Raw genomic sequence first — 11,678 nt, forward strand, 5'->3', positions numbered from 1 at the left:
TTACTTCCAACAGGAAGTGACCTCAGGACCTTGTGTGTGCCACAGGTTTTCATGGAACCCCAAGGAACAGTTGATGATGTTTGTGCTCACTCGTGTTCATGTCACACAGTATCACAGTATCACAGTATCACAGTATGTTTGGGATTGGAAGGAACCTCATAAGATCATCCAGTCCAATCCCCCCATGGAGCAGGAACGCCCAGGTGAGGTTGCACAGGAACATGTCCAGGTGGGTTTTGAATGTCTGCAGAGAAGGAGACTCCACACCCCCCTGGGCAGCCTGTTCAGTGTTCTGTCACCCTTACTGAGAAGAAGTTTCTTCTCAAATTTAAGCGGAACCTCTTGTGTTCCAGCTTGATCCCATTACCCCTTGTCCTATCATTGTTGGCCACCGAGAAGAGCCTGGCCCCATCCTTGTGGCACCCACCCTTTATATATTTATATAACATTAATAAGGTCACCCCTCAGTATCCTCTTCTCCAAACTAAAAGAGACCCAGCTCCCTCAGCCTTTCTTCATAAGGGAGGTGCTCCACTCCCTTAATCATCTTCGTTGCCCTACGCTGGACCCTCTCCAGCAGTTCCCTGTCCTGCTGGAACTGAGGGACCCAGAACTGGACTCAGTATTCCAGATGTGGTCTCACCAGGGCGGAGTAGAGGGGAAGGAGGACCTCTCTCGATCTACTAGCCACCCCCCTTGTAATACACCCCAGGATGTCATTGGCCTTCCTGGCCACAAGGGCCCAGTGCTGGCTCATGGTCATGTCACCTCACATACATGATGTGCGTGCTCACATCTCATCTGTACAAAGCAAACAGGGACTGCTGAACTACTCATTCAGTGTCCATCCATGGAGGGAAGAACAACCTCTGTGGGTGAGAGGCCAGTGCTGTGAATGGTGGTTGTGAAGGGCCAGTCGATGATGATTGACTTGAGGCTCCTTCTGTGGGGTGTCCCGTGCACAGGGGCACAGCCCAGCCCCTGCTCTGCTGGTCCTGCAGGTCTCTGGCAGGAGCCTGGCTGTGAGAGGACACTGCTGTGTGCCAGCCCTGCACACACACACTGTTCAGATGTACACTGGGGTTTCATCTGTGGGTCACTTTTGTAGGAATATGATTGGGTGAAACTTCTCAAGAAAATATAAAACTTCATGCCCTGCCCATAGGAGATCACCTTTCTTTATGGAAAGGCTGTTGTGAGGCCAGCTCTGTCACAGCAGTGCCCATTGCCTGTCCCTGCCTGCGCCCACAGCACTGACACACAGCAGGACGGTGACCAAGCTGCCAGAGCACTCAGGCCTTGCACCAGCACCGGGGATGAGAAGGAGAGTGTGGGAGTGGAACCAGAACAGCTCTGAAAGAACAAGCGCTGCTGCTCCCTGGCAGGGCTGCCAGGATGGACTCTTTTCCCTCCTCCCATGGACACAAGAACTGTCCCTGCAGTTCCATAAGGCCTTGCAGGAAGGATATAGTGAAAAACAAGTCACTAAAGAGCCCATTATTCTTTTTAGAGACAAGGAGAGCAGTGCTGCTCATTTAAGCAGCCAACAGTTATAAAAGAAAAGCCAGCAGTGAATTAGAAAGGGGTTGACAACATTATCACAATAAGAAAACAACCAACAACAACAGAAAATCCAGTTGACAGGCTGGGCTTGTAATTAGCTACATTAAAACTCCTGTATAGAAGAAGATGGCCAGTTTATTGCTTCAGAAAACAGAGGGATATGAGTTTGCACAGGGCATCCTTGAGCTCCTGGTTCCTCATGCTGTAGATGAGGGGGTTCACTGCTGGAGGCACCACCGAGTACAGAACTGACACCACCAGGTCCAGGGATGGGGAAGAGATGGATGGGGGCTTCAGGTAGGCAAATGCACCAGTGCTGACAAACAGGGAGACCACGGCCAGGTGAGGGAGGCAGGTGGAAAAGGCTTTGTGCCGTCCCTGCTCAGAGGGGATCCTCAGCACGGCCCTCAAGATCTGCACATAGGACACCACAATGAACACAAAACAGCCAAATGCCAAACAGACACTGACCACAATAAGCCCAAGTTCCCTGAGGTAGGAGTGTGAGCAGGAGAGCTTGAGGATGTGGGGGATTTCACAGAAGAACTGGCCCAGGGCATTGCCCTTGCACAGGGGCAGTGAAAATGTATTGGCCGTGTGCAGCAGAGCATTGAGAAACCCAGTGGCCCAGGCAGCTGCTGCCATGTGGACACAAGCTCTGCTGCCCAGGAGGGTCCCGTAGTGCAGGGGTTTGCAGATGGCAACGTAGCGGTCATAGGACATGATGGTGAGGAGACAATACTCTGCTGAAGCTAAAAAGACAACCAGAAACACTTGGGCAGCACATCCTGTGTAGGAGATGGCCCTGGTGTCCCAGAGGGAATTGGCCATGGACTTGGGGACAGTGGTGGAGATGGAGCCCAGGTCGAGGAGGGCGAGGTTGAGCAGGAAGAAGTACATGGGGGTGTGGAGGTGCTGGTCCCAGGCTATGGTGGTGATGATGAGGCCGTTGCCCAGGAGGGCAGCCAGGTAGATGCCCAGGAAGAGCCAGAAGTGCAAGAGCTGCAGCTCCCGTGTGTCTGTGAACGGCAGGAGGAGGAACTGGGTGATGGAGCTGCTGTTGGACATTTGCTGCCTGTGGGCATGACGACCTGTGCAAGGAGGAAAGACAGTGACAAGTTAGGGGAGACTTCTCTGGGGAAAATATGTTGTTTCTCATGGAAAACCCCCTCCCTGATGGAGGGATGTTTCAGCTCATTCTCTTTGTCTATGAAGTGGGAAAAACATTTCATCACAGTTTAAAATGCAGCTTGGTCATCTGGTTTCCATCAACACAGCTCTGGGGCAAGACCCCTGAGTTGGTGTCAGAACAATAAGTGACCGACACTCGCACACCAACCCCACAGAGCAAGAGCACCAGAAACAGGTGGAGAAACAGGGAAGGACACTGCAGTGCTACCAGAAGATAAAGCAAGGACAGAAAGGCAGATGGGCATGCTGTGGAACCTTCTCCTGACCCGGCTGTGCTGCTGCCACTCACATAATGACACTGGAGAGCAAGTACTTTTAGCACCTTTTTTGAGTACCACGTTCCAGGAACCCTTCACCTGGAGGTCCAGCTGCTGAGGTGGAGACTCATGACCTGGACCCCATGGCTTTGGGGCAGAGGGTCTGCTGGGGAGGAGAGGAGACCAGGGGTTGCACTGGGAAATGTGTCTGCAACCGAGAGCATGTGAGAGAGGTTCCTAAATCCCATCCCCAGCATTTCTGGCAGCAGTTAACTCTCCCTGCCCATGTCTGTGCTGCCTGGAGCTGTGTCTCTGTCCCTGGTCTGCTCCCTGTCAGTGTCACAGACCCCGTCCCACCCGCTGTGTGCTCAGCTCTGTCCTGCTCACACCTCCTGGCACTGCCCAGGGGCAGCTCTGTGTGTGCAGGGGCTCAGGAGCAGCTCAGACCAGTCCTAACGAGAACTGGGGTCTCAGTGTCTGCTCCAAAGAGAGAAATAAATCCCCATCTCCCACTGCACACCCAGTGGAAAACTGACAGCACAGACTCCTTCCCTTGCAGCTGTTCCTGTGTTGATGTCCTTGTTCAGAAGGACCCTCTGCCATGTCTGTGGGGGGATCTGGAGCTCTGAGCAGCCCTGACCCACACAGCCCCCTTCAACCCCACAAGCTCCCTGCCTGCCCTGCCGGGGGTCGCTCCTTCCCCCCACAGCTGCTGCCATGGGATCTCCCGGGCAGGCTGAGCACTGACCCTGGCAGGCGGCAGAGTCCCTGCCCAGCACAGCCCTGGGGTGCAGGGACCCTGCTCTGCAGGACAGCCCTGGGCACCCCTGGGTGCTCACCCGGCTTCACAGCTGTTCAACATGGCCTGACAAGAGCCCCGTCCTTACAGGCCCCACAAGCTGTGCCTGTGCCAGTTTCAGGAGATGCCTCCAGGAGCTACAGCTGCACTGCCCTGCACCCAGAGACTTACCATGGCGAGGGCTGCAAAGGTTTCTCCTCCAGTGAGCTCTCAGTCATCCTCCCAGTCCTGACCACCTTTAATCTCTCTCTGCCTTGCTCGTCTCCTGAGATCCCCAGGCAGAGCCCTCAGCCCTGCTGCGTGTGCAGAGGAGCTGCTCCTGGCAGAGCTGTCTCTCTGCAGCGCTGCCGCTGCCATGAGCTCCCTGTGTCCCAGGAGCCCAGCCCAGCTCAGCAGCACAGGAGCAGCCCATGATGTCCCTTTCTCTGTCCCCTCTGGGCTCCTCCAGGTGTCCCTGGGGATCCAGGGGCACATCCTTTGAGACAACCTATAGTAATCTGTAATGTTAGTTGTGTCTGCTCTGCAGAGATACTTGTTGCCAGCATTGTATTCTTGCTAGTAAAAAATAAATTGGTATGAGAATATTCCAGGTGTGGTCTCCCCAGGGCAGAGCAGAGGGGCAGGAGAACCTCTCTGACCTACTGACCACCCCCTTCTAACCCCCCCCAGGTACCATTGGCTTCCTGGCCACAAGGGCCCAGTGCTGGCTCATGGTCATCCTGCTGTCCCCAGGACCCCCAGGTCCCTTTCCCCTACACTTCTCTCCAACAGGTCCTTCCCCGACTTACAATGGAACCTGGGGTTGTTCCTGCCCAGATTCAAGACTCTACACTTGCCCTTGTTCTATTTCATTACATTTTCCCTGCCCAACTCTCCAGCCTGTCCAGGTCTCTGTTGGCAGCACAGCTTCCAGTGTCACCACTCCTCCAGCTTGGTGTCACCAGCAAACTTGCTGACAGTCACTCTGTTCCCTCATCCAAGTCACTGATGAATTTATTGAATAGTACTGGCCCCAGCACTGCCCCCTGAGGCACTGCACTGGATACAGGCCTCAACTGGACTCTGCCCCATTGACCACGACTCTCTGGCTTCTTCCCTTCAGCCAGTTCACAGTCCACCTCACTAACCAATCATCCAGACCACACTTCCTGATTTTAGCAGAAGGATGCTGTGGAAGACTGTGTCAAAGGCTTTACGGAAGTCAAGGTGTTTTTATGATAATTTGTGCAGAAAGGGCAGTCACAGGACAGCACCCAATATGTCAAAACTGATGCTGAGTGAAATGCCGTAAAAACCTGATGAGTTCCCCTGTGTCTGTGTCTCTCCTGGAAGGAGTCTGTCCCGAGAAGGGGATCCAGCTCCTGCCACTCTCTGCAGAGGCACATGAGCAGTGTCCATCACCTGGGGACACAAAGGGTGACGTTTGCCAGACCACTCTTCACCTCACCACCAAGAGCAGGGACAGCGCCCTGGGCCTCCTGGGCACAAGGACAGCCTCGGGGCCAGCAGCACCCCGAAGTCCTTCCTCCAAGGAGTGCTGGGTGCATGGGCAGTGGGTGGGGTGGGACACTGGGGGCCCATGTCACCTCCGTGTCACAATGCGACCACGGGGCAATGCTGATGTCACAATGCCCCGGGGCAGTATAAAAGGGAGCAGTGTCCCGTGTCTGCTGCCAGAGCTGGCCTGGAGGCAGCCTGAAGACATCGGAGAGGAAGTCCTTGAGGAGCCGGTGGAATCCCTTGACAGGGGCTGAAGGAGGAAGAGCTGGACGAGGCAGCTGGAGTTTCTCCGCTGCAAGGCCATCTCCCAGCAGGGCAACCTTCCAGGTTCATCTGATGGATGATCATCCTTTTCAGCTGGATAGCAGTAGCCAAATGAAGGGAATGCCTTCTTGAGGAGCACTGCAGAGCTCACCGTCCTGATGGAGTGGGGAGCTAGGGTCAGCAGCTGTAGGAAGTGGAATGCAGAGTGGTTTGAAGGGGGCCCGGTGCTCTCATGGGCACCAGAAGGTCCATGTGTCTTTGGCACAAGGGGTTGGAGCGAATGGGTAAGCTGGGCAAGGTTCCAAGTGTTTGTCAGGGATTTCCCCAGCATGTAGTGCTAGTGAAAGGAGGGGGAAGGAAAAGAGGGAGAGAGAAGAAGAAGAGGGAGAGGGAGAGAGAGAGAGGGAAGAGGTGAAGCAAGAGGAGAAGAGAGAGAAGAAAGAAGAGAGAAGAGAAGGAGGAGGAGGAACAGGAAGAGGAGGAACAGGAAGAGGAGGAGGAACAGGAAGAGGAGGAGGAGGAACAGGAGGAGGAACAGGAGGAGGAGGAGGAACAGGAAGAGGAGGAGGAACAGGAAGAGGAGGAGGAACAGGAGGAGGGACAGGAGGAGGAGGAACAGGAGGAGGAACAGGAGGAGGAGGAACAGGAGGAGGAACAGGAGGAGGAGGAACAGGAGGAGGAGGAACAGGAGGAACAGGAGGTACAGGAGGAACAGGAGGAGGAACAGGAGGAACAGGAGGAGGAGGAACAGGAGGAACAGGAGGAACAGGAGGAACAGGAGGAGGAACAGGAGGAACAGGAGGAACAGGAGGAGAAACAGGAGGAGGAACAGGAGGAACAGGAGGAACAGGAGGAGGAACAGGAGGAGGAACAGGAGGAACAGGAGGAGGAACAGGAGGAACAGGAGGAGGAGGAGAAGGAACAGGAGGAACAGGAGGAGGAGGAGGAGGAGGAACAGGAGGAACAGTAACAGGAGGAACAGGAGGAGGAGGAACAGGAGGAACAGGAGGAGGAGGAACAGGAGGAGGAACAGGAGGAACAGGAGGAACAGGAGGAGGAACAGGAGGAACAGGAAGGAGGAGGAGGAACAGGAGGAACAGGAGGAGGAGGAGGAGGAGGAACAGGAGGAACAGTAACGGGAGGAACAGGAGGAGGAGGAACAGGAGGAACAGGAGGAACAGGAGGAACAGGAGGAGGAGGAACAGGAGGAACAGGAGGAGGAACAGGAGGAACAGGAGGAACAGGAGGAGGAACAGGAGGAACAGGAGGAGGAGGAACAGGAGGAACAGGAGGAGGAACAGGAGGAACAGGAGGAGGAACAGGAGGAACAGGAGGAACAGGAGGAGGAGGAGGAGGAGGAACAGGAGGAACAGTAACAGGAGGAACAGGAGGAGGAGGAACAGGAGGAACAGGAGGAGGAACAGGAGGAACAGGAGGAACAGGAGGAGGAACAGGAGGAACAGGAAGGAGGAGGAGGAACAGGAGGAACAGGAGGAGGAGGAGGAGGAGGAACAGGAGGAACAGTAACGGGAGGAACAGGAGGAGGAGGAACAGGAGGAACAGGAGGAACAGGAGGAACAGGAGGAGGAGGAACAGGAGGAACAGGAGGAGGAACAGGAGGAACAGGAGGAACAGGAGGAGGAACAGGAGGAACAGGAGGAGGAGGAACAGGAGGAACAGGAGGAGGAGGGGGGGAGGGGAGGGGAGGGGAGGGGAGGGGAGGGGAGGGGAGGGGAGGGGAGGGGAGGGGAGGGGAGGGGAGGGGAGGGGAGGGGAGGTGAAGAGGAGAGGAGAGGAGAGGAGAGGAGAGGAGAGGAGAGGAGAGGAGAGGAGAGGAGAGGAGAGGAGAGGAGAGGAGAGGAGAGGAGAGGAGAGGAGAGGAGAGGAGAGGAGAGGAGAGGAGAGGGGAGAGAGGAGAGAGGAGAGAGGAGAGAGGAGAGAGGAGAGAGATCATCATCCTATCATTCTATCCTTCTATTATTCTGTGGTCTTCTGGGAGGCATGACCAGCCTGTGGGCCGAGGAGCCAGGTCTCGCTCAAATGCTCAGGGAACAGCCGATCGCCAGTGTTGGGGTCAGGAAGGAATTTTCCCCCGGGGCAGACTGGCCCTGGTCCCCGGGGTTTTTTTGCCTTCCTCTGCAGCATTGAGCATGACCACCTGTCAGAGCTCCTCTGGGCCCTTTTGGCTCGGGTCATGCCCACTGCTCTTGCCCTCCAAGGCACCACTCGTGCCCTGGCTTTCTCGGGTTCTTTCTCCCAGGGCAAGTTTGCAGCAGGAGCCAGCTCTCCTCCTTCTCCTTCTTCTATTAACATTTGTAGTTTTAATAAAATAAATATAAATAAAAAAATAAAATAAAATTATGTTTCCAGTTGTATCTGTATCTATGGCAGTTGTATCTGTCTCTGAGACCTACCAGGATAAACTCTATTTTGAGGCTCTGGACCTTGATCCTCGTTGCCCCTTTTTGGGGAAGCCAGGAGGGGTTGTACAGTTTCCTACACTTGGCCTTGCTCAAACTCATTCCCCACTGCTCCAGGAAGAGCCCTGAGCCACGCATGAGGGATCTGCCTTCCCATTGCCTGGGGTCAGGGTTTGGCCTTTAGCTGGTAAAACAAACCAAGGATTTTCTCCATAGCAGAATGACCTGTACAGTGCCTTTTCCTACCTGCAATCACAACCTTCAATTATCTTCTCTAACGAGTCCATGGAGAGGCTTTGTCAATAATGACCCTCAGTGGGGTCAATCAATGTTTCAAGGTACTTTGAGTTGCGCTTCTGACTTCCACCTCCTGAGCGATTTGTTCAGTCTCCTCTCAGTATCTGTAGTTCATGGACTAAGGGCCAAATACACCATGGGGCTCATTAAAATACAGAAAGTATTAATGAACTATTTCCCTTCCTGTAATTTTCTTCAAGTCTTCAAGACACTGCAACTAATTTGAGCTGTTTCATAATGTAGCTAAGAAGGAAGATTTCAAAATGCACCTAGCAGTAATTATTCTGTATTTTGAAGGGCATATTATGTTCCTTTTTAGTTCAGTGAAGAGGTGGTAGTAGCATTCTCTCGTTGATAACGATCCAGAATGTCTCCTCAGCAGGTCTGCACAGGTAGGAAAAGCAGTCCCTTGAGGTCCAACGTGGTATGGACAACGCTCCTCCTCACCTGCCCAACCTTACCCTTTCTCCTGTTGCCCCCTGGGACTTGTTCTCACTTTTCCTTACATCAGATTTGTTCACGCATCTGCAGCTGGATGTTACAGCTCCTTTGCACCATCTCCCACCTGCTCTTCATAGAGAACTGGCTGCACACAGGCACTGAAGGATTTCTGCTAATGACAAACAAAGAAAAGTGAAGCACAATTAAGCTTCATAAATAATAAATGCACTCCTCCACCACAAGTTAAGTACAAGCTGTCTCTAATAAGGTTGTCTTTCAACAAGGGATAATCTTATGAGAAATGTTTTAGGTAAGCAGATAAAAGAATAAAGATACGAACATAATTAAAGAGTTGACTAAGGAGACAATTAGACTACTGCAAAACAGGCAAACATTTAACTACCTGAAGTTCAAAACAGCAGCTGGCAAGTTGAGAGCAATCTGAATGAATAAAGAGTAAGAGAAAAAGAAAACTGGAGAATGATGAAAAGGGTCTTTGTCTAGAGAGTCTGCACCTGAAAGGGGGACTTTAGAAACAGTCATTATATCAGGACAGGTGAAAATAGGTGAAAGATCACAGAAATTAAAGACACCATATAACAGGCAGAACAGTGGCAAGGATGTTGCAGGAGATCAACACATCTTTGGAATATCCCCTTTGAAAGGTCACAGGATTGGTAGAGGTCTCTTGTGAGTGAAAACAAACCAATGTTGCAGCCAAAAGTGCCAGCCAGGGAACCGCAAGCTGCACAGGAACACTTTGGTGAGGAGTGACCTGTCCAATGAGTCCTCTTGGGTGACATTTATGGGCACCTAATAGAGCAAAACGTGTCTGGAAAACATCAGCATGGACTTAGCAAGGGTAATTAATGTCTCACAAAGTTGATTGCCTTCATGATGAAGTAACTGCACTTCTGCGTGAGAGCAGAACAGTGGATGTCATTTACCTCAGCTTCAGCAAGGCTCTTGGCATTGTGTCCCTCAATGTTCTTGAACCCGAGATAGGCCATTACAGTCGGATGGGCTGACAAACAGATGGGTGAAAAACAGTTGGATATCAGGCTGACAGAGCAGTGGTGAAGGGGTCTCATGCCCAACCTCGAGACCACTGGGACTTACTGGGGGCTTGTGGGGCAGCACAGGGGACTCTGCTGAGACCTGGGCAGTTTAATACTTCAACAATCTGTGACCATGAGGAGACAACTCCCACCACATTTGTTGATGATGCTAAGTTGAGAAACCTCATAGGCAGGAGGGCTGTCCTGTCGGGAACATCAGGACAGAGAAGGACAAATGGCAGGTCCTGCACCTGGCATAGACTAACCCCTGAAGATGTTGATAACTGGGAGGGAGTTCAGTGGAGAGTTGCTAAGATGCTCAGGGACTGAGACACTTGTTGGGAGGAGAAACTGAGGGAAAGGGCCTTGTTCAGCCTGGGGAAGAGAAGGCTTTGGGCATCTTGTAACAGCCTCTCTGTCCCTGCGGGGAGGTTTTTCCAGAAGGTGGAGCCAGTCTTGCTTGGCAGGAGGATAATAGACAATAGTCAGATGTTGAAATAAGGAAGGTTCAGGCTGCAGATAAGGAAAATATTCTTCTCAGTGAAGGCATCAAAGCATTGGAGCAGCTTCCCCAGCTTTGTTGTGCTGTCTCTGTCCTTGGATGTTTTCCAGCCCCCACATGGTAAAGCCTTGAGCAACGTGGTCTCACTCCACAGCTGAACGTGCTGTGAGGAGAGGTCAGACCTGAGACCTCCTGAACTCCCATTCAGGAGAGTGGAAACCCGAATGGTGTTGTGGTGCCTTCCCCTCTGAGTCTTCCCCTGATGGCAGCAGGGAATGTTCTCAGGTTCCCCATGACCATGGAAGTCAGTCAGTATAGTCAGACCAGCTGGAGCTTGATTGTCCTCTTGTGATGCTCAGCAATAAAAGCCATGAGAAGGGCCGAGGTGTGCAGGAGGGATTCATAATAAAGGCATTTGCCTTCTGAAGCAACTGCTACATGAACTGATGCCCAGTTTCCCAGGAAAGGGTTGGACATCACCTGCTGATGGCAAGCAGAGAATAAATCCTTTTGCTTCCACAGGCAATCTGTGCTTTTCTTTATTAAACTGCCTTTATCTCAAACAATGAGTTTTTCTTCCCCGTGTCCTCTTGAGCAGGAGAGTGATTGAGTGGTTTGGTGGAAACTAAAATGTGGCAGCCAGGTTAACCCACTACATTCCTTTTTGTGCCCAACGTAGGGCATGAGACAAGGGCAGTTTTGTATTAATGGTGCTACAGTTATAATAGCTATTTGGTGGAGAGTGTCTGCGCAGGTCACTGAGTTTTCTGTCTGTGCCACTTATCTCCTGATTTTGCTGCGCTTGGGAACATGTTAATACAAAGTCTACGCTCTTTGCCCTGGTATTAATGTCTTTACTGTGTTGTAGTAGGTATTCTATCTTGTGAAGAGGGTGAGGGAACACATCTCCCTCTTCCCTTAGAATCACAGAATGGTTTGGGTTGGAAGAGACCTTAAAGATCATCTAGTTCCAGCCCCCCTGACCCACATCTTCATCTAGAAAAGTTAGCTCGAATCTCATTGTGTTGGTTTGACTGAAACTGAGTTAATTTTCTTCATGCAGTTATAAACTTTTTTGCAGCTAGCATGGTCATTGTTTCGATTTAGCTTGGGAAAAAATAGATAACACCCCGGGGCAGAGATAATGTTTTTCTCCAAGTAACTTTCCAGTGGTTTTGAAGTGGAACAAAGACAATACAAGAGCCTATTATCTTAGTCGCTGTCTGGGAGCCAAGGTCTTGTGAGGCATTGAATTGAGTATCTTATTTTATATTCCATTTTCCATTTTATATGTGTTACTAGCCGTGGTGGTATATTAGTATTATTTTGCTATTTTGTTAAACTGTGTTTATCTCAATCCACGAGTTTCTCCCTTCACTTTCAATT

At 51.9% G+C, this 11,678-nt stretch overlaps 1 protein-coding gene across 1 annotated transcript; it reads right to left on the reverse strand.

The window, feature by feature from the left end:
• Positions 1-1,698: 1,698 nt before the first annotated feature.
• Positions 1,699-2,631, reverse strand: LOC135577637 (olfactory receptor 14A16-like). Its single transcript, XM_065047768.1, has one exon. It carries the CDS (start codon positions 2,629-2,631, stop codon positions 1,699-1,701), a length of 933 nt encoding a protein of 310 aa, XP_064903840.1.
• Between the last annotated feature and the right edge of the window lie 9,047 nt (positions 2,632-11,678).

This window comes from Columba livia, unplaced genomic scaffold (genome assembly GCF_036013475.1).
Source record: "Columba livia isolate bColLiv1 breed racing homer unplaced genomic scaffold, bColLiv1.pat.W.v2 Scaffold_132, whole genome shotgun sequence".
In the NCBI taxonomy this organism is placed as follows: domain Eukaryota; kingdom Metazoa; phylum Chordata; class Aves; order Columbiformes; family Columbidae; genus Columba; species Columba livia.

What these genes read in the sequence shown, in the direction of transcription:
- LOC135577637 (XM_065047768.1), bottom strand. Translation starts at nt 2,631, where the DNA reads ATGTCCAACAGCAGCTCCATCACCCAGTTCCTCCTCCTGCCGTTCACA.